General features: G+C 38.5%; 1 protein-coding gene across 1 annotated transcript in view; it reads left to right on the top strand.

The window, feature by feature from the left end:
* Positions 1 to 27,668, top strand: part of mtSSB (mitochondrial single stranded DNA-binding protein) — a 68,028-nt gene that overhangs the window by 4,411 nt on the left and 35,949 nt on the right. The window contains exons 2-3 of the mRNA XM_067143630.2: positions 6,773 to 6,866; positions 24,791 to 24,910. Coding sequence (XP_066999731.1) covers positions 6,773 to 6,866; positions 24,791 to 24,910 — 214 coding nt within the window. The remainder of the gene's footprint in view (positions 1 to 6,772; positions 6,867 to 24,790; positions 24,911 to 27,668) is intronic.

The raw sequence follows: 27,668 nt of genomic DNA, 5'->3' as shown, positions 1-27,668 counted from the left end.
ATTTCACAACTTGAAATTGAAAAGTTCAATTACAAATCTGTGCGCTATTCAGCTTACTGATATTTAAGGCATTACACTAAGACTTTTATCCAGAGTGCAAAATGAATAGATCCAAGGAACAAAATTTAGACATTTCGCCGAAGTTAAGCATTTCAAAGGACAGTAATGCTCACATTTGGACTGTGATTGCAGTGTTTGTTCTTGTAAATTTGTGGTCAGTGAGCGGCTTTAGTTTGATCAAAAGTACAGTTTTATGTGTGTTTATTTTGTGTGTAGTGTAATATATTGTAATTAGGTATCTTGTGCTTGAATAGGAAGAAAACACATAGTTTTAACCGCATTCTCCCTCATTCGGTTGCGCACGGTTGTGCCGAATGGGCGTGGTCTCAAGGGCTTCCCCGTCGTGCGAAGTGGACCCACTTTCTTCACAGGCTAGCTGTGGTGAAGGGCCACTCCATTACTCTTCTCACCTCCCTGGGTTCGACTCATTGTCTCCTGAATGCAAGCTCACAGCTGCGCACCCCTAATCACACGGCCAACTCACTCGGTGATAAGAAATTTCTTCATTGCATGCTGTGGTATTGCATGTCTTCTTTTACTTTCTCTTGTATAGGTGTCATCAGAGCAAAGACAACATAGGAGAAGAGAAAAGAAAATCTATTGATATTCATTTTTACAGGGAATAAGGGGATTCGTGCTCTATCCAGCGCCAGTATAGGCCTCTGTTGAGATGTGAGATGAGCTGACTTGAGAACACCAAAAATGGGTTGTTTTTTTAAGACACGTTTGTAGCCATGGCACCTTGTGCCTACTGAGGTGGTTGTGAATGAAATTAATATACATAATAATGCATTTTATTATTTCGTTCATAGATCCGTCATTTATGATCTTGATCATACACAGTACAAGAAGTGGCCAATTTTCCTCCTGAACTTTTCCATTATAGCCTGCTTAATGACTGACTGAATAACAGTATTTAATTCTCATATTCATTTACAGTACATTTTCTTTCCATGAGTTCCATCCTTTATTTTATAAGTGACTTACTGAGATGAAGGATTGCTGAATGTGCTTTATAATCTTCTTCAAACATGATCCTTCTCAACTTCAAATTCACCACTTCTGCCTTCTTACAATGCGTCTTTTAAAAGCCTTTTTATCTTTGAACTATCTAGTGCAAGAACGTCAGACATACTCTCTCAGAGTCAGACTCTGAGTGAGCTTGGGAGTATCAGTTTTATGGGTACATATACGACCAGAAAAGAAGAATGCTTAAGTGCGGCCAGTGTCCAATATTCGGGAGATAGTGGGTTTGAACCCCACTGTCGGCAGCCCTGAAGATGGTTTTCCGTGGTTTCCCATTTTCACACCAGGCAAATGCTGGGGCTGTACCTTAATTAAGGCCATGGTCACTTCCTTCCCACTCCTAGCCCCTTCCTGCCTCATCATCGCCGTAAGCAAATAACACAAAAAAAAATTTAAAAAAATAAAAATCTCTAGCACTGGTTCCACCGAATCTTCCTGCATTCTACAAATATATGATGGATTGTTTGAGATGTATTGCCACAATCACAATTAGGGTTCCCGGGTTTCCCTTTTTTGTGAAGCCAGAACTATTGCCTATCATGGTTGTTTCAATGAAACAGATCATCATCATCATCATCAGTTTTCCACTCCAGTTGCCCGGGTGTGGTTTACGAGCACTCTCCACTTCTGTCTGTCCATGTACCACTCTTCTCTCAAGACGACATCCCAGCTGACTCCTCTTGTTCCTATGTCCTCTTTCACTTGGTCCAGCCATCTCTTCCTAGGTCTTCCTACCGGTCATTTTCCGGCCACGACTGTGTGTAGCCATTGTTTTGCTGTCCTTCCATCGTCCAATCATTTGACATGGCCAAACCATTTTAAACAGGCCCTTGTCACTTTTTCATTCAGGGATGGGTACACACCAGCTTCCTCCCTTATTCTTTCATTCCTTACCCTGTCCCTTTTTATCTTCTGTACCATAGTAAGTAGGAACTTAATTTCTGCGGATTGTAGTTTGCTATCCACTTGTTGGGTTGTTGTGCAGGTTTCTAGGCCATATGTTAGTATGGGGGTGAAGTATGATTGGAATAGAATCTGCTTTGATCTTAAGGGAACTTGTTCGCTCCAGAGGAGGTTCCGAACTTGATGGTAAAACTGAGCTGATTTTTGAATGCAGTTGTTAATCTCATTCTGTATTCTGTTATCACTTGAAATGATGCACCCAAGATATTTATATTGGTCTACTGTTTCCAACTGTGTACCTTCCAGCATTATTTTTCTTTTCTTCTTCTGTCTGTTGACAGACATAGTAACAGTTTTCGATTTATTTATTTATTTATTTATTTATTTATTTATTTATTTATTTATTTATTTATTTATTTATTTATTTATTTATTTATTTATTTATTTATTGTTAATCCGTGTGCTTTCAAATGTTCATTCCAGGTGTTCAGCCTCTCTTGGACTTCCTTCTCTGTATTTCCCCAAATTACTACATCATCTGCAAATGCAAATGCATTGATGTCCATATTGTTCTTCTGCTTAATTTCTTTCATGACTTCATCCATGACAGTGATAAAAAGTAAGGGTGAAAGTTTACTGCCTTGTTGCACTCCTCTAGTGGTTTGGAACCAATCAGAATTACCGTTTCCTATTTGTACGCAACTGCAGCAGTCTTTGTAAAGCATTTTAACTTTCTGGATAAGACCTTTGGGTATATTTTTCTTTCTTAAGCATTCCCATATAGTCTTCCTTGGAACACTATCAAATGCTTTTTCGAGATCCAAAAACACTAGTGTTAAGTCTTTGCCCTTCTCCGAATGCTTTTCTAACAGTATTCTAAGTGCAAATATGAGATCAGTAGTTGATCGGTGTTCTCTGAATCCATATTGTTCTTCCTGTAGTTGTGGTTCTATTATTTTCCTTAGCCTTTTTTCAAGTATTTTCTCAAATATTTTCAAACCATGAGACAATAAAGTGATCCCTCTATAATTGCTACATTTCTTCCGGCTTCCTTTTTTGAAGAGAGGTATTATTATTCCCTTTTTCCAATCATCTGGAACTTTCCTATCCTTCCATATTGCATTAATTACTCTATGAAGCCACTGCATTCCTTACACATAGATCTAGATTATTTTCTCCTTCTGGGTTCCTGTCTCCATAACCATGTGGACCTAGTACATTTTCATATCCAAGCCTGTCTGATCCAACTTGAGCATTTAGATCTCCCATTACTATGATATTTTTCTCTCTTTCTATAGCTTCTTCTAAATCAGTTTGGAATTGTTCTTTTTCCTCTTCGTTACAGCCAGTCTTTGGGGCATACTCCTGGACTACTGTCAGCACACTCTTGTTAAGAGAGATGTTCAACTTAATAATTCTTTCATTAACATATATTACCTCACTGATGACATCAATGTCCTCTCTTAATATAAAACCTACACCATTTTTGGCTTCTGAAACAGATCATCCTTTGTAAATGAAATTGTGAGCTTGCATTCGGGAATTCGAACCCCAATTTTGGCAGCCCTGAAGTTGGTTTTCTGTGGTTTCACATTTTCACACTAGGTAAATGTTGGGGCTGTTCCTTAATTTTGTTTTTTCTATTTGCTTTATGTTGCACCGACACAGATAGGTCTTATGGCGACGGTGGGATAGAAAAGGCCTAGGAGTGGGAAGGAAGCAGCCATGGCCTTAATTAAGATACAGCCCCTTTATTTGCCTGGTGTGAAAATGGAAAACCACAGAAAACCATCTTCATCGCTGCCGACAGTGGGGTTCGAACCCACTATCTCCCGGATGCAAGCTCACAGCTGCGCAGCCCTAACCGCACGGCCAACTCGCCTGATGGTCCATAATTAAGGCCATGGCTGCTTCCTTCCCACTCCTAGCCCCTTCCTTTCCCATTGTCGCCATAAGACCTATATGTGTTGGTGCGACGTAAAGCAACTTTAATTTAAAGTTAGGGGTTCATGTGTATTGCTACATTCAGCTTGTTAATTCCTAACTCTACCTTTGTCTCTTCACTGAGAATGTCCCTGCCATTGTCCTTACTTATTTGTTCCTGCAGTCATTTTCATTAGTTTATTACTAATCTGATCATGTTTGGGGAGGGAGGGGGCTCAGAGTGGGACAATTGTAAACAGACAACTTTTGGTATATAGTAATGTTCTGCTGGTAACTTTATGCTATCCTGACACTATCTACCAGCTGGTACTTTCTCGTCCTGTTCCTCTCCTTCCATTTTTTCCATTCCTTCTAGGGTGTCCATCTACAAACACTCTGTTTTGTTAGTATGCCAGGCAGTTCCTCTTCCTTGTTTGGATAGCATTTAATAGCTTCCTCTTTCCTCCTACCCTTTCAAGTACCTCCTTATTCTGTACTGTTTCAACTCATGATATCCTTTTGATTCCCCTCCATAACTGCATGTCATATGCTGCTTCCAGTCTCCTTTTATCTTCCTTAACATTCAGGTCTCAGTTCGATACACCGCCGCACCCTAAACAAAGAATTTTGCCCCCGGGCGAGTTTGCCATGCGGTTAGGGGCGCGCAGCTGTGAGCTTACATCCGGGAGATATTTGCAAGCTGACACTTGCTCGACGTCTTCCTGGCCTATCTTGATGTTTGCCCTTATCACCAAACTCTTTATCTTGCTCTTATTAATTTGCATCCCATATTGCTTACAGGCTTCATTACAGAACAAACCGATGTGTATAAAAGTGCCTTCTGACCCCAACTTGGCACGTTTGATCATTGTTTAGTCCGGTGGTATTTGAAGGTGTTCAAATACGTCAGCCTCATGTTGCCAGTAGATTTACTACCACATAAAAGAACTCCTTTGGGACAAAATTCCGACACCTCAGCATCTCCGAAAATCATCAAAAGTAGTTAGTAGGTCATAAAACCAATGACATTATTATATTTCCATGGTTCGACACATCAGTTAACGATGAGAAACAGTGTGCACACGTGCTCGTATGTGCAACAGTATGACATAGATGATGATTGCCATAGGGAATCTGAAATATTTGTCCCGAATTAGTAAATTTACAATACCAATATAAATGGTCCATTATTGGACATTATAAATTTTCCAGCTAACTCATTCCTGGTTGCCAGCGTTTTGCCCTCGTGTGCTAGGTTGGGCTCATCAGTTGGTACCTAGCACGGTATGCACTAGCCAGTGTCTTGGTGGGTGGCTGCAATTTACGAACTTCATCATATAGATCCGTATTGATACAGCCTAATTAAGAACTAGTATTAGGTTTAATGGTCCACCCAATCAATACATTTCACTTTTCATTGCATTAAAATATTCAATGTTAAAATATGTTATACAGTACATTCTTTGGTACAGGTTTCGTCTAATTTAAGACTTCTTCATCAGGAGCATCTCGTAACTAATTACTTAAAGATACATAATTATTACTGTCCAATAATATAAACTGGATGAACCCATATCCTTTCTGAAATGTTTGAAAATACACTAAAAACAATACATTCTATTTTTCCATTAAACTGTCCATCACTTTCTTATAATAATTCTTCACATGTTAAAATTTGATTCTAAATGATATTTCTAGAAATTTGACATAGAGCAGCGTGGCGAGAAGCAGGTCAGAGCGAGGCTCAGATGGGAACCGGCTATAAGGATGTACACCAGTTTTGAGGACCTTGTCTTTTGAAAAGAATGTTCATTAGAATTACAGCTTTCATTATTCTTCAGTCAGGTCTTATTTTCCTATTCCGAGGCCAAAGTTTAAATCTCCCTCAGTCAATACACTGAAGCTGCCGGCACCATATGTCAAAGGCTCAACTATACTGGTAAGGAATATTAACTCCCAGATCGACTCGAGAACATTTGGTTATTATAAGAAACGACGACATGGTTCAACACCAATATAATGGTCCTTTATTGGACATTATAAATTTTCCAGCTAACTCATTCTTGGTTGCCTGCGTTTCACCCTCTTTTGCTAAGTTGGGCTCATCAGTTGGTACTTAGCACACCTACCAAGACCGCAGCAGTTTTGATGTGTCATTTGGTTTCAATTTTAAACTTGTAGTCAGACTTCATTGATGTTTTAGACTTAGATTTTACATTAAGACATACCAAATTATTTTCTTTATTATTGGTTGTGTGTAAACAAATGTTTTCCAATTAGATCATGGCTGAAGATAATCCACTGTATGCAGGGTCCAAACCAGTACCAGTTATATAGGACTCTAAGCTAACGGTATTGAATAGGTGGACCTTTCTCTACAGTTTGTTAGTGATCAGTTGTGAGTATGGACCATAAGGAAATTCATAACTTATGATTTAAAACTCCACTCAGGCTTATTCATCTACTAAAGTCATTCCATGCCATCTCTCCTCTGACAGCTGTAAACACACCGTTCAGTCAAGCAGCAATTTCTAACTCATCCTCGGGTGGGGTTATTCGTAGTATATAACACCATTGTTTAAACCAAAACTTGTGAATTATGATAACATATTTGTCCTTATATGGAATGATTTCAGGCAGCTTTGATCCTGGCACAATCTGGTGGTATTAGATGATATTCAGATATGTCAGCCTTGTGTTGGTGGATTTAGCAGCATGTAAAAAACTCCTGTGGGATAGAATTCTGACACTTTATGGTATTTCTGAAGATCTTAAAAGTAGTGAAACCAATAGCATTATTTTAACCTCCTTTTCTTCACCTTCCATGATCCCTTACTTTTTATATTTTACACTGTTACAGTTACTCAGTGGTCTAAGAAGTTTGAGCTACAGTAGAACGTGTCGGGCTACAACAACTACCACATATCCAAAAGAACCATCTGGACTAGAAAAGAGTGAGTAATATTTTATACTTACACTTACTTTTTCTTATACTCTGTCCTCCATTCAGTTTCTAACTCATGCTCGGATGGAGTTGTTCAAAGTATATAACATCATTGATCAAACCAAAACTTGTTAATTATGGTAAATATTTGGCCTTATCTGAAAATTATATGGAAGCTCATTACCAGTCTGGGTTGGTTGCATGCATAGCACACGAGCATCACTAGAGCTAGGAATTTTAGGTGCAAAATTTTGGTTAAAAAGGTACAAGAAAGGTCAAAAAGGTGCAATTTTTCAATGTAAATACTCATACAGACATCACCAAAATCAACTTTACATCATATAAAAAGACAAAAAATTCATTCATGTTATCATGTATTAAAAGTCTGCTTAAAACAAATTGCAGAAACAGTGTTCTTAAAATCACTTGCCCAGAAAACTGTCAAAACAGATAACATTTAAATCTTATTTTCAGCGAAGTTCCATCTCCAGTCACTAAGTACAGTACATGCACCTTTTAGTGATACATGCACACCCTAGTTCTGAATCGGTCGATCTCGGTTATCTTCGATATTTGTATTGGCAACCTTTGAAACACAAACCATGAATCGCTTATGCATCACTTTGCGACATCTGGCTTACACTTTACGTACTAGTACTGTTGTTGTCAGCAAAGCCAAACTATAGAATTCATGCTAGGAACAAGATTCGCATCGAGAAATGTTATATAATGTTAAATAATGTATGTGTGACACAGTTGTTGGCTTAAGATAATAAATGTTTAGAAAAGTCATATTGATCGATCATATTATCGATTCCAAGGCCCTACACCGCTGGCTGCGCAGAAGCCTGTGACTGGGAAAGACATGGCCATGCGCGTACCGCCATGTTGCGGGCGCTCCTCAGCTTGACGCAGGAATCGTATGGAATTCATGCTTTAACTTACATTTTGCACAAATGAAAACATTCGCCTTATAAAATTAATGACAGCCTACACCGACTACCGTGTACACACGCAATAAATATACATAATATCAAGACTGTGGTAATATTAAAATGTACTTCTGTATAAAAAACTGAACAATCTACACAAATCCTTTGCATAGCCTATAGGTGGCGCACCTAAAATAAGAAACCTTTAGCAGACTGAATAAGAAGACTGAAAAATACGCTACTACAAAAGTACACTTGCGGTACCTCGAAAATGATCATGTCGCTCACTTTAATATAAGGTTCATGTTTGTAACTGATGTGCTTGAACATTGTACGTATGGCTAGAAGGCCAGACTCAAAGGACGAGAATCACGTGGCAATCTGTCTCTTGAGAAACCTAGGATCAACAATTATTTAGCTTTATTGAATATATGAAGACATGTTCAAAAAGCGGTCTACAACTTAAGTAAGATTACATATCGTGAGATAAAAATTACCTGTCTCTCAGCAGACTGGCGAACACATAAATTAAATATTGACAAACTCCTGTACCGGTACCGATAATAATAATAATCTTCAATATCAACAAAAAAAAAGGAAACCTGTGAAATAAAATCTTTCTATGAAAGGTAAATAGCTTATGATTCCTCTCAGATAATTTTTTGCTAGTGGATTTACGTCGCACCGGCACAGATAGGTCTTACGGCGACGATGGGATAGGAAAGGCCTAGGAGTTTGAAGGAAGCGGCCGTGGCCTTAATTGGATGGTGTTATGCATCAACTGACCAAGCGCCAAAATCGATTTTTTTAGATTATTGCACCATCTGGTAGCGAAAGGTGTAAACTTTACATAGGTTATGGTTCGGACTTTTATTCTCAATATGATTTCGCAGGAAATGCATTTTGACCAAACGCCAACCTCACAATCATTAAATTGAAGTTTTGCATCAAGTGACCAACCACCATTTCTGAGTCTGAATTACGCATCAAATGACCACACGACACGCGTGCAGTCACTTGGTCGTATGATGCTAAATGTGGATTCCCGGAAATTCGTTCACGTTGATGTATTTTATTTTTGATAAACACAAACATTCACTGTTCATGTTCAGATTCTTCTCTTGGCGAAAGTAAAAGATCTTGAGGAAGTCTACTTTTAATCCGTCGTGGAAGTGTGGATCGTTTTCCAAGGGCGAAGAACACAGCACCAGACACATTTTGGAGTTTCTTGAAGAACGTCTTGGCGTGCATTGAAATCACGTGTTCCAAAGTGTCTAACTGAAGTTCACGATGTAACTGTTTGTTTCGGACGTACCAAGGAGCGTTGGTGATGATACGGAGAACTTTGTTTTGGAATGATTGCAGGCGTCTGATAGTGGTTCGAGCCGCCCCTCCCCAGACTGGACAGGCGTAGGTGAATAAAGGACGGAGCAGTGATTTGTAGAGAAGTAATCCACATTCAAATTTGAGGGAAGATTTCCTGTTTAGGAGAGGATATAGTCTTCTTAGTTGTGCATAACTTAGATTTAATTTCTGATTTATATGGTATTTCCATGATAAGCGACGGTCAAGGAATACTCCCAGGTACTTCACGGCCTTGTCGTTAGGCGTCCATTGGATGGCTGTTCCATTTAGGAAGATTGGTGGTGGGAGAGGTGGACGTCGAAGAGTAAAGATCATGGTTTCACATTTTGGTACATTCAGTGAAATTCTACAGTCATCTAACCACGTTGATATAGTTTGCAGAGTGGCACACTTGTAAATAAGGAATTCAAAATGTGTATGCACGTTTCCTAGCTTTCCCTAAAATGTTTTTTTGTAATCGATGAAAATAATACAACAGAGGAAGCTGTTCCAATTGATAAGAAACATGCAACTGAAGGTGTAGATCCCACAACATTCTCTCCAGCAAAAGTTAACCAACAACACTTGACTGCAGTAAACGAATTTCAGGTGTGTTAAATGCGTTACTAAATGTACTTAAATTTTCATTGATCTATTTAAGTTCGTCGCCGGCTTCAGAATGAAAATGGATCAGCTCTACATGGTCTACTCACTCCGTTATGGCCCAATGGAAAACCAGTTTCAGAAGCGAAGCTGAACGACCTGCGCTCCCTCATGAAGCGAATTCCCAACGATGCTAAGCCTTTCTATAAGGACCTGTTTAGTGAACCTGGAATAGACGATGATATAGATGGGTCTGATTGTGGAAATATGGATTTTGAACTCGAAAATTCTTAAAATCCTGCATTATGTTACACCAGTGTAATTTCTATACTATATTCTAAAATTCATGTTTTTCTATGTCATGTTGTATTCTGTTATGTATAACTTAATCCTGAACTTAAATAAGGAATAACATTAGTTAACAAGTATCATATTTTACACTGCACTGAATTTTTGAAAGTCCATTCGATCACTAAATGACAGTTTTATTTGTTGGTCAAGTGATGCTAAACAAAAAACTAAGGTAACCGCAATAAAGCATCAAGTGACCAAGCGCCATTATCTCAGATTACGACAATATACTTCAAATATCCCTAAATTTTATACATTAAGAAGAAAATTTATGTTTCTGTCTTCATTTTGGTATAGAATACCTCACATTTAACAGAAAATGTGAATTAATACAAAGGATTTTGCGTTTGTGTCAATATCTCAAAATCTACTTTTGGCGCTTGGTCAAGTGATGCATAACACCATCCAATTAAGGTACAGCTCCAGCATTTGCCTGGTGTGAAAATGCGAAACCACGGAAAACCATCTTCAGGGTTGCCGACAGTGGGATTCGAACCCACTATCTCCCAGATGCAAGCTCACAGCCGCACGCCCCTAACCGCTCAGCCAAACAGCAAATTTTACTCAATTATCTGAACAGATTGTTTAAAAAGTACATGACTGCAGAAATATTTCTAAAACAATCAGATACATGTTTTATCATTTTCTGAATATGAAATACCGGCTCTGCGGTGTAGGGGTAGCGAGTCTACTTCTTACCCGAAGTCTCCGGGTTCAATCCCCAGCCAGGTCAGAGATTTATACCTGGATCTGAGTGCTGGTTCGAGGTCCACTCAGCATACGTGATTACAATTGTGGAGCTATCTGACGGTGACATAATGGCCGAGAGGATTCGCCGTGCTGACCACATGACACCTCGTAATCTGCAGGCCTTCAAGGTGAGCAGCGGTCGCTTTGTAGGCCATGGCCTTTCGGGCCTGTTGTGCCATGCGGTTTGTTTGGATATGAAATAACGTAATTGGATGAGTAGAAGTTAAATTATCATGTTTGTGTGATTTGGATTTAGGTAAATGCTGCCTGACATTCGTTACACTGGTGCTAGTGTTCTATTGTGTATTTCTTAAAGTGAAATTAATGTCTAGGGTTAGTTTGAGTTTCTCTGCGAGGTTTAGGCTTAAGTTTTATTTTTTACAATTTGCTTTACGTCGCACCCGCACAGATAGGTCTTATGGCGACGATGGGATAGTAAAGGCCTAGGAATGGGAAGGAAGAGCCCGTGGCCTTAATTAAAAGTACAGCCCCAGCATTTGCCTGGTGTGAAAATGGAAAACCACGGAAAACCATCTTCAGGGATGCCGACAGTGGGCTTCGAACCCACTATATCCCGGATGCAAACTCAAAGGTGTGCGGTCCTTACCGCACGGCCAACTCGCCCGGTTAGGCTTAAGTAAGAATGGTATCATTTAAGATGTAAAATCCTCCTCATAATATTATCTTCTTAAATATTACTGCTTTTACAAACTCATTCTGAATTAACATAATCTGAGCACATACAAGTTGAAAGTGCGTTCTAATTTTTCTCTAATATGAGCACCATGGTTTACACCAAAAATAAAATGAAATTGAAAGTGAAGCACTTGCAAACAAAAAAGATTAATATCATAGTGAAAAGTTAATTTGATTAGCGTTTTCTAATGCAGACTAGGATTGAGAAGATTGTAATGAGCTTTGTTTAGACTTTATATTGTCAGATTTTTCTGGAATAGCGTATTAACAATTGTATTCTTTTATTATAAAGCAAGTGGGGAAGAACTGGAGAAAATAAGACATATGATACTAATAAATCATTTTTCAAGTAATTGATAATTTGAAGCAATACCTTACCCTAATATTAGAAGGTTTTATCAAGTTGTATCAACCATATCTTACAGATTCTATGCCCAGGTTTATCAAATTTGTAATACCGCTACACAGTTTGTATGAAAAATATGTAGTCTTTTTCAGAACAGCTTTTTAGTTCTAAAGAATTATCCCCGTTGAATTGGAAAAAGGCAAACAAGAAAAAGAAGCCTAAATATTCTAAATTTCATGTCCATGCGTTCTCTGAATCAACCACCCTATAACCTGCTTAGTTCTCGATTATGGTAAATGAAAGTTATTTTTTAACAGTTCAGTTTCTACTCACATGTGAAAAGAAATACCAGATCCCTTCTGATAGCAGTCTGTACAAATGAAGGCTGCACACGAATTCACCCTCGTGAATATCTTTCCATTCCATAGGTAATGCCTAACTGTAGGCCTAATATAGCCGATCAATTTAACTAACGTAAAGTATCAGCTCTCACATTCCTTGAAAATATTTGACAATATATTATCACTCCGTCACATATAACACCAAACCAGATCCACTAACAGGCATGATTCAAATCGAAAATATGCAAGGGTCTGTAAACATTACCACGTGCTAGTCATGCATTCGAAGCTGAAGCGCCCGCAACATGGCGATGCGCGAAAGTGTTCAATATTCCGCTTAGCATCAGCGCGCTCTGTGAGTCTAGATAAGTAATATTAAAGTCTTTGATCGATTCAATTCAGATTTAATTTCCATTCAGTTGGCAATACAACCGGAACCGAGAGAGCTCCCTCCTTACTCCTCAAACCCATACTAAGTAATATCGTTAAAAGGGGCGCGGACAATAAATACTTGTACACAGAAAAGGAATGTTCAACGTCAAAAGACACATGTATTGCATATTTTGTTTGCAGTCAACATTAAATGCTTGTATGTTGCAACATCCGTGACAGCAGGGGTTTTGGCTAAGCTCTGTTCTAGTATCTGCTTTGCAATACCATCCAGTGTATCTTTCATATCCATCACAACAACCCATTTGAGAAATTTCATATACCCTCATTATTCTTCACATGTTTTGCCCTAGCTATATACTGCATAACATGATTATGTTAATGGGCTTTTTTTTGGTATCAATAATTGTTATTGATATTGTTCCGGGGTTATCTGTGGAATGCAGAGAGGTGAAAGGAGGTGCGGGCTTGAATGGGTCTATCTACAATATTAAAGATTAATTTAAAATTTTAAAAAATAAAGGTTATATTTCTTTTCATATCTCAAACTTAACAAAATTCTTCACTAGGTGGAGGAACAAAAGGTCAGGTACAAAAACAATTTAGATACAAGAACAGAAAAACACAAAAATAGGGAATTTACCAGTTTTGAGCTTCAAGCTCCAAATTTACAAGTTTACTACGTTGCAGATATTACGTTTAGTTAGATATGGAGAGATATCTCCCAATACACCATTTTCACGAGCACTTGACTCCAACAGTAACATTTTACTGCCTTCCAAAGGCACCACTCAAAAATTACACAGATTTCAGAAAAGAGCTTACATGCTCTACAAATTTAACCTAGGAGGCTGTGCTCCCAAACTCTTATAGCCTACTCAAGGCAACTTTACAAAAACCTTATAACCTCTGGCCTCTCTAGGCACAACCTACAATTTACAATCCAGTTAATACAGGGGTATCTAGTACCCACACCACTGGGCCCTCGTGAAAAAGAAGAACAGGTTAAATTACTTACCCAAGCTCAAAAGTGTATGGTGGTGTACACTTGCGCTCTTGAAAACCAAGTTTAAAACCCTACTTAGGCTTGTGGCCCGATGATACAGAGGCTAATCCCAAACTACTGAGGTGGCTCAAAGGACAAGTTAGTTTATGATTTACATGAGAAAAACGGGTGCAAATTTGTAGTCACCTCAAGATAAATTGAAGGGGAATTCGAGAGGGTAATGCACTCTCTATCCCCAATTTACAGTTTAAGTCCTTATGAGATTTTACATTAGCTGAAAGAAAGTTTACATTTTAGAAAACAGATGGTTACATACGTAGTTAAAGATTAGAACCTTCCCCTCGGGTCAACTTGCGGAGATAACTACTTGGATGGAAAAACTGTTGGCCATTACCTTAGCTGATTTTTTGGCTGCCGAAGATTGAGGCCTCCGCCTTCTGTCTTAACACACTCTTTCTCAGAAATTCGACAATCTATAAGACAAGGTAACTTGAAAAAGCTGTAGCTTTTATACCTGAGGGGAGGGTTCGAGAAGGCTCTGGACTAAATCCGGACACACCCTCTCATTTTTTTTGGCTAAACAAGAACTTACAGGAAGCCTATGATTGGCTGAAAAATAATTACAGAAAATTTGTTATTGGCTAGACTCAAAAGCTGGCAAGATGGGAAAGGAAGTGTTGCAAACATTGAAGTATCAAAATAAATGAAAGTTAATACAGTTGCAAAAACTTGTAAACACAAAACTTCTTTAAATCACTAATTATTCCAACTTGCACCAGAGTGCATGACCTCAGTTTTTTGTAGAGACATCTAGGTAGAAATGTGAGAACTTCTTGATGTACACCAAAACAAACCAAAGAAATCCAGTCAGTTTAGGAAAGTTCAAAATAACATATTACTCAGTTATTCAGTAGTGACATCTTCTGATCAATGTCCCAACTTTATGTATTAGCAGTTTCGCGTTTTGTTTGATAGATAGAGTTCCTTAAGGCTCTTCTTTTAAATGTGCGGGGTTGAGGTATACCTCCCTATACAGATATATCACAAACTTTGCACCTCAGAACTGACCCGTCGCTCTCAATACCGTCAGCACTAAACTGTTTAGCACTATCACGTATTTTCTCGGCGTTCCTTTTGTGTTTCAGCCTACTAGATACTGCATTAATAGCAAATAGCGTAATATTATTAAACTATTTGGTAATGGGACATGGGCAGACACCACACACAGTCAAAGCATATTCTGAACAGTCACCTACATAATAACAACAAGGCTGGCTGATAAGCAGTTGATGAAGGGCAGCAAGCTAATAGTTCAACAGTCACCAGGTTTATGCTTAACCGATTGAAGTCCGAATTTATTCCAAACTTGTTTGACCCCTTTGACTGAATATTTCTTAGCTTAGTTCTAATGTAAGGGATGACCATCCTGAAGGATCCGAACACTGGAATATTTAATGTTTTTATTTATTTCCTAACTTAAAAGTAGGTGTAGTATTGCCAAACTGGCAGCTGAATACGTACAACATTTCAGGGGCATCCAAAGTTTTTCCTTTTGTGGTATGTTTTAAAACAGTCATCCAAATGAAGAGGAACGAGGCACTTCTTGCACTGGAATATAAAGCTTCCTTCATGCTCCAGTAATCATTTAGGTTCCACGAACCTACTACGTTGTCGGAGCAGGGGGAGAGGGGATATTCCCACGTGGCGCGTCCCAGGTGGCAAATAGGGGGGTCCTAACCGGCTTGCCGGCGAACTCGAGGGAAATAAAATACCTCTCGCGGACCAAACACACTATCCCCTGCGGGTGCGGGACGCACATGTAGAATACACCCGCGGTATCCCCTGCCTGTTGTAGGAGGCGACTAAAAGGGGCGGCCAAGGGCTGACTGAATTAGAACCATGAAACTAATTTTGAATAGTACCATCACACGGGGAACACCATAGGTTGCCTGTACTTGCGAGTAGTACCACTAAATTCGGTACGAAATAGGTTTGTGATTAGTAGCAGTAAAAGCCTGGCCTGGTGGATTCCAGTACCCGTGCGTCGTACCCATGTGAGCAACACCGCGGGTCTGGGCGTAGCCTGTGAGTTGTACCACTATATGAGCAGCACCGTGGGTCTGCGTTGCCTGTGATTAGTACCCACTATGTGAGGAACACCACGGGAATACCGGCGCCCGTGTTTAGTACACCTAGGTGGGGAACCTTCTCGGTTTGCGTTGGCTATGAGTTGCACCATTGTGTGAGACACACCATAGGTCTGCGTTACTTGTACGTATTGCAATACTTGTGAGTAGTACCATCTTTTGTGGAACACCGTGAGTCTTCGCTACTTCTGATTAATACCCCAACATGACACATACCATGGTTCTATTTTGCTCGCGACATGTACCATTCTGTGGGGCCTTTGATGAGGATTTTGCACCCCTTTATACACCAAGCATCATTGTGTTTTATAAGTGGTTCCTTGGTCGGTAATAATGTTATTTTCGATCTGTTTTGTGTCTGATCCACTCGTTTTTGTTTGTTTTCTTTTTTTGTGTGTGTGTGTGTGTGTGTTTTATTGGGTTCCTGTCCATCCATTCATTCTTCATGACATATTTTTATTTTGGTCAGTGGATGCCTTTGAATTTTTTTTTTTTCCATTTCGTACCATTTGGGGCCGATGACCTTCAATGTTAGGCCCCTTAAAACAACAAGCATCATTATCATCATCTACTTTCCTAGCGATAAGTACCGTTATGAGGGGCCTATAACTTGGATTTTGGACCCCATTTAGACTGCAAGCATCCTCAATTCAGTATAATGCTCTAGCAGCAGTCCCTTGGTCAAGTAATCTTATTGTTTTTTCCCCTCAGTTTCTATGAATGTAAGATATTGCGGGTGGCATCCACTGATTGTTTTAAATTCATATCCATCCATTCATTCTTCGTCCTCATGTTTTGAATTCTGGTCAGTGGAGAATTTTGGGCTTTTAATTTTTCATTCCCTTTCGACTCATTTCGTATCATTAGGGGCCGATGACCTCGATGTTAGACCCCTTTAAACAACAAGCATCATCATCATCATCAATCATTTAGGTTAGGTTTTGTGTTTGTGACATTCTTATGATAAGGGCAAAATAAGCCTTCATTTCATGTACATATATATCTTTCTATGTATTACCACAATCCCTGCCAGCCAGAAATGGATTGTGTGCATATTTATTAGTCTTGTTTACGATCTCCATCCAGAAATCATCGCCCAAGAATTGACTAAATACATCTAACTCTGTTCCGGATTCAAGCAGTTGTCGAGAAAGCAATGGATTTACTCTGCATTGACGGCTGAAATGGAATTTTACTGGATTGTTCGGTTCATGAATCCAGGCCCAATCACTCGTGTATACATCGCTTTCATTCACACACTCCTCGCTATCCTCATTGCTTTAGCTCAAATTGTCATCAAAATTACCTGTACTGAATTTTTCGTCACTTTCATTTAGAACTTCGTTCACCCACTCATAAAATTCACCAGATTTGATAGGCTTAATTGCGTTCAGGCCTTGGCTCCACCATGATCATAATATAAACACAACTATGTACGTATCTGAAATGATATCCATTGTAGATAAAATACTAATGTGAAATAATCTATAGTGGTCAAGGAACTTCCAAACACTTCAATACACGCTGCAGATATCAATAATCAGCATTATCTATATTTATGAATTAGAAATTCAAGATTTAAATGGCGGAGGGGCAGCGCCCGTCTTTCATCATTACAGCAATTAGGAGCCGAGGACGGGCAGTACGCGTCTGTCATCTCATTCGGTTAAGTTCCCGATTAGTGCAGTATAAGGAGCCTATGATTCTAGGGACGAATTGAACTACATAGAACATAGAACCAAGCTTTACAGACAAAATGTGTGGCTTTTCTTGTTTAATTTCTAGGAATAAAATGTGGTAAGGGCAAAAGAAAAGTATTGAACAAGTCGAAAAAGGTGCTGACATTAAGAAAAGGTGCAACTAAAACACAGTTAGGGTGTTCGTTATATGTTTTCTTTGCAAAACAAGCTAATTTGGCATTTTAGTAGCGAAAAAGAATTAAGGTGCAGCACCTAAACTTCCTAGCTCTAATAATGACCAGCACTTTTGCAGAGTATTTAGGAATCTCCAGCAACGAATGTAGAACTGTCAAGAATAAGTGATAAAATCTTGGAAAATCAGCCCATTCGCTTTCAGCAATAAAAGTTGGGGGTGATGCTAAGTTGTGTTAGCTACTGAGTGTATGAGTCAAAGCAGTATATACATTCATTCAACTGTCCAAGTGGATTGAAATGCAGCAATGGTGAGCTTATGGCACACGATTTAGCTGACTCACAGCAGACAGTGCTGAATGCCGCACACACGGATCATTATCGGAACACTGGACATTTGCAGGGAGCTGAACTTGCACTGCGGTGAGCCGTACAGAACCGTGACTCAGTGAAAGAATCGTACCGAACTCTCATTCTCAGCTCATTTGAAAATAACACCCACTATTATGTACTGTCCTGTTCTTACAGGGAGGTTTAAAATACAAGGCATGTTTTTTAAGTAAGTAGAGATTTGATGTAGAAAAAAGTAATGCAATTTTTAAACAACTCTTTTTTTACATGTAAGCCTGTACCTTAAATTACTTCTCAACATAAGTTGCAGGCATATTAAGACACTTGTCATATCGTGAAACCAGCTTCTGAATTCCATCCGCATAGTAATCGGCCGTCTGATGTGCCAGCCACTGTCGTATTTAGGTCATCATTGTAGCGTTGACTTCCTAAATGCTTTTTCAGGTGCAGGAACAAGTAGTAGTCACTGGACACTAGGTCAGGACTATACGGAGGATGATAAAATTGTCTGCAACCAAATGAAGCGATGAGGTCTCAGGTTCAATTAGCCATGTGAGGTCGCACGTTGTCATGAAGCAAAAGAATCCCCCTTGGGAGCTTGACAAGCCATTCATTTTTTATTGCGTGAGCACAACTTCCGATAATCTAAGCGTTTAGACACAATCTCATAAAGAACACTCCTTGAAATTTCAGGCAATTCATAACCTAATGACAAAATCATGGATACATAATATTTCACATACATTGTCTTACTTATTCAGCATAAAATATAACATATCTAGCAGGGAGGCCACTTGGATATCTCATTCAGCATATGGTGACCTCTGTTGGACCTTGGCCTAACTACACCAGTTTTATGCCAAGATGGCAGAACGTTGGTGTACACCTTCATGTCATGCAGTAATTGTTTCCCGAACCTTTGCATCAACTTTTTGCACCAAGTCTTCAGTATTGACAGACGGTTGCCCACTACGCTTCTGATCTTGGTTATTAATACGGCCTTCTTTAAATGCTCTAACCCATTTTCTTATCATTCTTTTGGTCATAGTGTGTTCTGCATACACTTTACTAATCAGCCGATGAATTTCAACAGCTTTCACACCTTTTCTATTTAAAAGCGAATCACAGCGCATACTTCACACTTGGCGGGACCGTTAATTGTCAGAGGCATTTTCAATATGCACAAACAAATGTAAATTTGGGCGAATGTTTCCGTAATGGCATGTGTGGCTAGCCTACAGTTGTACGTACTGAGCGTGTATGCTCTGAACGACGATCAAAGCGCTGCAGCGGCCATATTTAAAAATGGTACTTACTTAAAAAACATGCTTCGTAATAGTTGGATTTATTTGCAGTGTTAAAAAGGTAGTCAAAACATAATTCCAAAATAGGTAGTAACTACGTAGGCTGTTAGGTTATTCCATTTATTCGTTTAATAAAAGTATTATAGCTTAGTTGACATTCGACGATTAATTCAACTCAGCTCTAGCCTACCTTATGACTATGAGTCATGCTCATGACCACCCAAAATCATCTGCTTTATGTTGGGAAGAACTGCTCTATATTCTCTCAGTTCGTATGTCGCATCATTGCCCAAGACTTCAATCATCGAATCACAAGATCACTGGTGTATGTGGACGATGAGTAAATGAGCCAACTGATGCAATAGTTAACTTTTTTTTATTTATTGTTGAATTAGACAACCATGAATACAGTGAAATTTCCAAGTTCTTTGAAATCATTTAAGAATTATAAGTAATGAACTTCATTCTAGTTCTGTATTGACTTTAAATGTCTAAGATAAAATTCTAAAAGAAATTAATTGTATAAAGTTCACCTGTTCAGTACACGTTTGCCATTTGATGAATGGTCTGTCTAAAAGCCTAGATACCAGGCGAGTTGGCCTTGCGGTTAGGGATGCGCAGCTGTGAGCTTGCATCCGGGAGATAGTAAGTTTGAATCCCACTGTCGGCAGCCCTGAAGATGGTTTTCCATGGTTTCCCATTTTTACACCAGGCAAATGCTGGTGCTGTACCGTAATTAAGGTCACGGCCGCTTCCCTTGAACTCCTAGCCCTTTCCTATCCCATCATCGCCATAAGACCTGTCTGTGTCGGTGCGACGTGAAGCCACTAACAAAAACAAAAGCCTACATAGGACATGTTTCGACCTAGCCTAGAGTTCATCAACTAAAATAACATCAAGAAGAAAGACATATACAAAAAACAGTGATACATAAAAAACTTGAGATAAAATACAATCAAGAAATGCAATGGAAATCTATGTTTAAAATGTACATAGCTTCAGTCTTAAAATACATAAATTTAGTTGTAAATTCATCCAAGTTTGAAGCTATGTTTATTTTAAACAGAGATTTTCATTGCATTTGTTGATTGTATTTTATCTTAAGTTTGTTATGTATCACTGTTTTTGGTATATGTCTTTCTTCTTTGTTATTTTAGCTGATGATGACCTCTAGGCTAGGTCGAAACATGCCCTATGTAGCTTTTTAGACAGACCATTTATCAAATAGCAAACGTGTATTGAACAGGTGGACTTTATACAATTAATTTCTTTTAGAATATTATCTTAGATCATTTAAGAAATCACTAGGCAAACAGTTGATAGGGAATCTGCCACTTGGGCGACAGCCCTAAATGCAGGTCATTAATGATTGTGTGTACAGATATTTTTAAATTCTATATACCTATTTCATTGAGCTGTCACTGTTGGAGGTGGGGAGCTTTGCAACATCAAAACTTGATGTGAAGAGGTGGCTGCAGGAGAAACCTGAATCTGAAAGCTGGATGGCTCATAGAAAAGGAATTCATAGAATGAAGACCAGATGACAACAGCGAGCATTGAATGCTGTTGCTGCTGTCTATCAGTACAGATTACTAGATGTAATAGGAACAGTGACTCCAGTGTGCTGTGAATCAGATCACTGCATCGATTCAGTAACGTGAACGGAATGAGATGAATCGAATCAGTAAAATCAATCAAGTATCACATTACTGATGCTAAGGAAAATTATTTACAGTAGATCCTCGATTATCCAAGCTCTGATTAATCAAGGTGCCGTATTATTCAAGCCAAGTCTGTAAGTCTGAAACACGACGGTAGATTGAATTTTTAATGCTTATTTCTTACATTTTTTGTCACGAGTGTGCCGCATATGTATTGTATATTATTGCGGCAAAGAAACAAGGTCCTGTTATGAAACCAGAGATTCGAAGGAACTTTTTTCAGAAAGTGTAAAATGTTACAAAGTGGTTAGTTTTTGTTATCGTCTTCAGTTTCATTGTAACTTCAATATACTGCATGTAGGCCTGCTGTAAGAGAGACAGTTCATACAGTATTAAAACATAACTACAATTTTTGCTATTTGTTTTACAATGCACTGTCACAGATAGGTCTTGTAGTGATGATGGGATAGTACAAGGCTAGGACTGTGAAGGAAGCATGTTGATTAAGGTACAGCCCCATCTTTTGCCTGTATGAAAAGAGGAAACCACAGAAAATCATATTCACGGCAGCTGACAGCAAGGTTCAAACCTACTATCTCCTAAATGCAAGCCGACAGGTATATGACCCAAACTGCATTGCCAACTTGTTCGGTAATAGGTATTTTATTACATCATTTATGTTGAATCATTCGTGTTACCTACATACTGTAGTGCAATATTTACTCAAGAAATAAACCAGAATGTGTATTCCTTTAATTTTAAATAATACCAAATTCATTAAGATATGACAAGAAATTGAGTGATGTTGACAAAATATTTATATCTGTCTGTATTACGAGGTTTTTGCTTATCTGAGGTTGTGGATAATAGGGGTTCTACTACATAACAATAACTTAAGAGTTTTTCATATAGATCTGTAATCCTCTTATGACCTCTTCTTTTGTGTGTAGCCCTAGCTTAAAATCAGTCATTCTTTACCTCTTTCCAGCAACGTTTCATTGAAAGTCACTGTGTCTTAAGATGTGCTCCACAGATTTTGCCTTTCTGTTTCAGTCTCATGGATCAATTTCTTTTTACACAAACCTGCTTGGGAATGTGGTTTTCCTTTGTGTCTAGCCTGCTAGGGTCACTCTTCTTCACATCCACATCTCTGCTGCTCTAATTAGTTTTCTTCTGACTCTGTGGTATTAGAGCCTAGACCTACAATATTGAAAGCTCATAAAACTGATCAATAATAACATTACAGTGATCATTGTTTGTTATGATGTGATTTGTCTCTTCTGCTGCCACTCACCTCTGATAGATGGAAAGCAAATTGGTCATGCGGTCAGAGACACACAGCTGTGAACTTGAATTCAGGAGATAGTGGGTTCGAACCCCACTGTCGGCAATCCTGAAGACCTTTCCTATCCCATCGTCTCCATAAGACCTGTGTTGGTGCAACGTAAAGCCAATATTGTATTTTTTTAAAAAAAAAACAGAAAGGGGAGACGACACAAACTGAATACACAAAAGGACAATAAAAATCTCCACATCTTCGTACACTGCCGTCTTCAAATACATAGGTTCTCCCCCGGCAATCCCAGTTCTTCATCTGTTTCTACTCACCCCACAACGCATCAGCGTTCGTTGAGAGGCCATCTTGAATCTTAACAGATTTTCAGTCATGATGGAGGAAGGGTAGAATAACAAGGAAGCTGGATAAACACAGGAAAAGAATAGAGATGAATGCTTCCTCTGCCATTACTGACCTGTCATCTTAGGGACTGATGACCCAGATGTTAGGCCCCTTTAAACAACTAGCATCATCATCTTGATTATGATTTGCTGTCTTTCTGTGAATGACTTGATTTGTAATTTATTTTTTTTTCCTTTTCATTTTTCATATCATTCTGTTGGGTTCCTTTTCTCCTTTTGTGAATTTGTCTTCCAGTAAGGATTGTCCCGAATTTACGGGTTTTCCCGTATTTGATGATCTGAAATACTGTTCTGTTTTTCCATATTTAAATAACTCTCCTCTGCCATGGTTAGAGTTGCATTTACCTATCCTGCATTTCAGTTCATTGTTCTTCATCTAGCGAGTTTGCGCTACGATCGAAATGTGTAGTAGGCGAGCAAACCGCCGAGCCCAAGCGGGAGCAAGACACACAAGCATCTGATTTATGTCAACGCAACAATTAACTAATCCCTGCATTCTTTCATTTTCAAATTCTTTTAGCAGAAATTGTTAAGCTGGCAGTTTGTGTTGCGCCCTGGTGGGATGGGATTAAGAGAGTTCATAAAGAAAAAGAAGTCATGTCCATACAGGCCATGAATGCCCTTGGACAGCATTATTTCGTATTGTAGCTCAATTTAAATCTAAGAATTTCATTTTTTGTCCGTATTGGACTGAGAACGTAAGATAAGAAATTTAAAAGGGTCCACCTTTTCAATACAAATAAATGTTATAAGTTTATTTACAACATATATTTACACCTGGAACTAGTTTCGACGCTGTTTGGCGTCCTCTTCAGCCAAAATGTGGGAAATAGGCATAGGCGTAAGCATGCAGACATTTATATTATACAAGATGTTAAATCAGTGTGATTAAATAAGAGACATGAAATAGTGAATTACAATGTCAGTTTACAAAATGGTCATGAAGGGTGAGTCAAAATTGTATAAACTTGAGTTAGGGCTCAAAAACATAATCACTTAAAAACATATAAACCGCAACAAAACCACGCGGAAGTTCGAGATGAAATTGGCATTGGAGTTTCAAATTATTTCAGACACTCTTCCATTGAATGTTGCCTGCCGCGAGTGTAGTTATTCTTATAAATTCCTTGGTGTATTAATCAATGAGCAAAACTAAAGGCAACAGGAACACCAAGCAAGAATTACGAATGCAAATAAGGCATTTTACTCTATGAGCCCTATATTAGGCTCTGAGTTTTTATCAAGGAATGCAAAAATGATTATCTACAATACAATCATTTGACCAGTACTTCTGTATGGTTCCAAGACATGGAGTATAACCAAGAAAGAGCAGCAGCAGTTGCAAATCTTTGAGAATAAAGTTTATAGAAAAATATTTGGCTCATGATTCGATCGCATCTTTCAAAGTGGGCAGAAAAGATCTAATTATGAGATTTACACCCTCTCTCAACAGTACACTATAATGGGTGTGATAGAATCCAACAGACTGCGCTGGGCTGGACATGTAATGAGGATGCAGTATAACAGAGCAGCAGTAGATCTATACAAGGGATCTCTTAGTGGCAGAAGACCTTCAGGAAGACCCCGAAACACCTGGAAGGAGGAGATCAACAAGGTAAGCTGGACCCTCCAAATTGATAACTGGGGAGAGCAGGCTCAAGATACAAAAGGATGGAAGAGGATTGTGGGATCATCACGGGAACTTCACATCCCTAAGAAACCTACAGAGTGTGTGAGTGAGTAATGTAATTATGCCTAGTACAGTAAATTATATCTTAGTGTTTTCTTATGCAAATGTCGTTATGTTGTGTCAACATTACCCTTATTGGCATTTCAAACACCTGGGAACCCTAATTGCAGCATTATACATGTATGTCCATCTTTTACTGCACTGCAGCTACATAAGTGTGTAAATGATTCATGTACAGGGAGCCATATTTATCATTGTACATAATGTATGAGGTCCCGCAATGAGCATCGTGGTCTTTCAAGCATGTTCTTTGAACATTTTTGCTTTCTTGCTTGCTGAGTCACAGATGTAACTAGTAAATTCAGTACAGAGGAGAAGGAAATAAGTGGAAGTTATAATTGTGAAGTGCTATGATATCATTTCTGTTCTGTTATTATGGTTGTAATGTTGCAGCACTGAACTCGGTCACCTTACTGGGACGTGTTGGAGCTGAACCGCAACGCAGGGGAACTGATGAACATCCTGTTGTCACGTTTTCACTTGCCACCCATTCTAACTATAAATATGAATCAGGTAAAATCATTGAATAATCAGCATTACTACCAATTTCAAATGGAAGGCCTAAAATATTTGTACACTGGTGAAAAAAAGAAATTGCAACACTGTGACTTTGTATGTCATGATTCTACCAAGGGGTAATATAGCTTGACGACATTACATATTAGCTACAAACCAAGCAATGGTTGCCGAGTACTTGAGCAACATAAGAATGATACTGAAGCCTCCACCTTATCAATACATTTATTTATATACTATTAATCACAGTAATCACAGTACCGGTTTCGATCCCTCTAGGGTCATCCTCAGCTGTCATATACCAATATAGTTATTAAAACATCACATTGAAAGGTGTTGTACATACATGAAAATTGACCCAATTTGACAGGCCGTTTAAAATAAGTTGTATGTTAAAATGGTAAAATAAATCCTCTCTTCTTCAATTATAAAAAGATTACGTAATGTGAGAGGCATGTTGCTACAATGTTCCTGTTGATATGACAAGCGTAAACTGAGATTTGTACTATTGTGTATACACTGATGTTCATAGAGTAATCACTATTTTACGTTAAAACTTATAATTAATTATTAAAAACATTTCAAAATTTTATTCTTCTGGTGATTATGTTGCTTATTACACGATGTCGTTCTGTTGGTAGTATGTGTATCTTGAAGTGATCTGGACACTGTCTATGAAGAAATAGGTCCTAGTTTAATGTTCGGTTCAATGCATTGTCTATGTACTATATTTATAGTATATACTAAATGCTGAGTTAATAGTAATGCGTATTGTAAGTATTAAAAAAATTTTTAGTTTGCGAAATGCACCTTAATATGACGTTATATGCTATGTCAAGTGTCAAATGGTTTACATTCTTAATATCTTAAATGATAGCATATAGGAAGAAGCCTACACGCTATCATTTAAGATATTAAAAATGTAAACCATTTGACACTTGACATAGCATATAACGTCATATTAAGGTGCACGTCGCAAACTAAAAATTTTTTTTATACTTACAATACGCATTACTATTAACTCAGCATTTAGTATATACTATGAATATAGTACATAGACAATGCATCGAACCGAACATTAAACTACGACCTATTTCTTCATAGACAGTGTCCAGATCACTTCAAGATACACATACTACCAACAGAACGACATCGTGTAATAAGCAACATAATCACCAGAAGAATAAAATTTTGAAATGTTTTTAATAATTAATTATAAGTTTTAACGTAAAATAATGATTACTCTATGAACATCAGTGTATACACAATAGTACAAATCTCAGTTTACGCTTATCAAATCAACAGGAACATTGTAGCAACATGCCTCTCACATTACGTAATCTTTTTATAATTGAAGAAGAGAGGATTTATTTTACCATTTTAACATACAGCTTATTTTAAAACGGCCTGTCAAATTGGGTCAATTTTCATGTATGTACAACACCTTTCAATGTGATGTTTTAATAACTATATTGGTATATGACAGCTGAGGATGACCCTAGAGGGATCGAAACCGGTACTGTGATTACTGTGATTAATAGTATATAAATAAATGTATTGATAAGGTGGAGGCTTCAGTATCATTCTTATGTTGTAGCTACAATCAATACGGAAATGAAGCTTGTAGATTATGAAAGTACTTGGGCAGCCACACAGGCTTGTATTCTCATCTGTAGATGATCATAAAAGCGATAAATCATCCTGTGGTGTAGTGTTTCAAGCCTCTTGCACCCGTTGTCAGGGATGCAAGGTTAGTAGCTGGCTATAAGGAATGGGTTGGACATCATCCATCGTGTCACAAACATTCTTCGGTGGAAGAGAGGTTTGGGGGTCGTGCTGGCCAGAGCATTTGTCGAACGCCATGAAGAGCACATTGTGTAATAGTAGCCGTATGTGAACGGACATTATTCTTCTAAAACAGTCCATCGCCTTTCTGTTGCAGGAATGACAGCAGGATGGTTCGAACAATGTCCTTGGTGAAGCAGGCACCGTTTAACTGACCTCTCCACAAACACCAAAGGTGGATACCATTGTAGCTCATTGCACACAACACCATGAAGCTAGAGTAGGGCACAAATGTTGGGGCGGATACACTCACTGGGTCGATGACACACACACAAGCAGCCATCGCTTTCATAAAGGCAGAACCTGCTCTTCTCGATAACCACAGCAGAGTTACAAGTAACAATATTCATACAAGTCTGTATCAAGTGTTTAGGATGTTCCTTCTCAATTAAGCAGCAGCCTAAAACTAAGAAACAGCTTAATATTGTACTCTTGTCAATTCCTTGACGTTACACGAGACCCAAAGTCAAGACGCTAACAGTTTCATTCACAACAACATTCTTGACCAGTCTACCTATAACAATCGGTTTTTTAAGTCTCCACTTGTGTATGACAACACATTTAAATATTAGTTACGTCAAGAACATGAAAATGAAAATCGTGGGTCAAATAAGCCCCAGTTTTAATATCATCCTTTCTCAAGACTTATGATAAAAAAGAAGATCCATTTCATTTTAATTTTGAACATTTTAACACTTTCCGCTCGTGTGTCGACCTGAGGTCGACAGCCGTCACTTAGCGTTATAGCTCGTGTGTCGACCCTGAGTCGACACAATGTTTCGCCGCTCATTGCTAGGTTACCTGGCAAGCCAGGACTTTTGTACTTCGTTTTGTAAGTGCTGGTCCCTTCCGGAAACCGAAAGAAACAAAATACGAGTGTTTTAGTTTCTCTTTGCTCGGCAAAATTGCT

The sequence above is a fragment of the Anabrus simplex genome, chromosome 3 (assembly GCF_040414725.1).
Source record: "Anabrus simplex isolate iqAnaSimp1 chromosome 3, ASM4041472v1, whole genome shotgun sequence".
NCBI classification, from domain to species: domain Eukaryota; kingdom Metazoa; phylum Arthropoda; class Insecta; order Orthoptera; family Tettigoniidae; genus Anabrus; species Anabrus simplex.
This window is presented reverse-complemented; position numbering and strand designations above follow the sequence as displayed.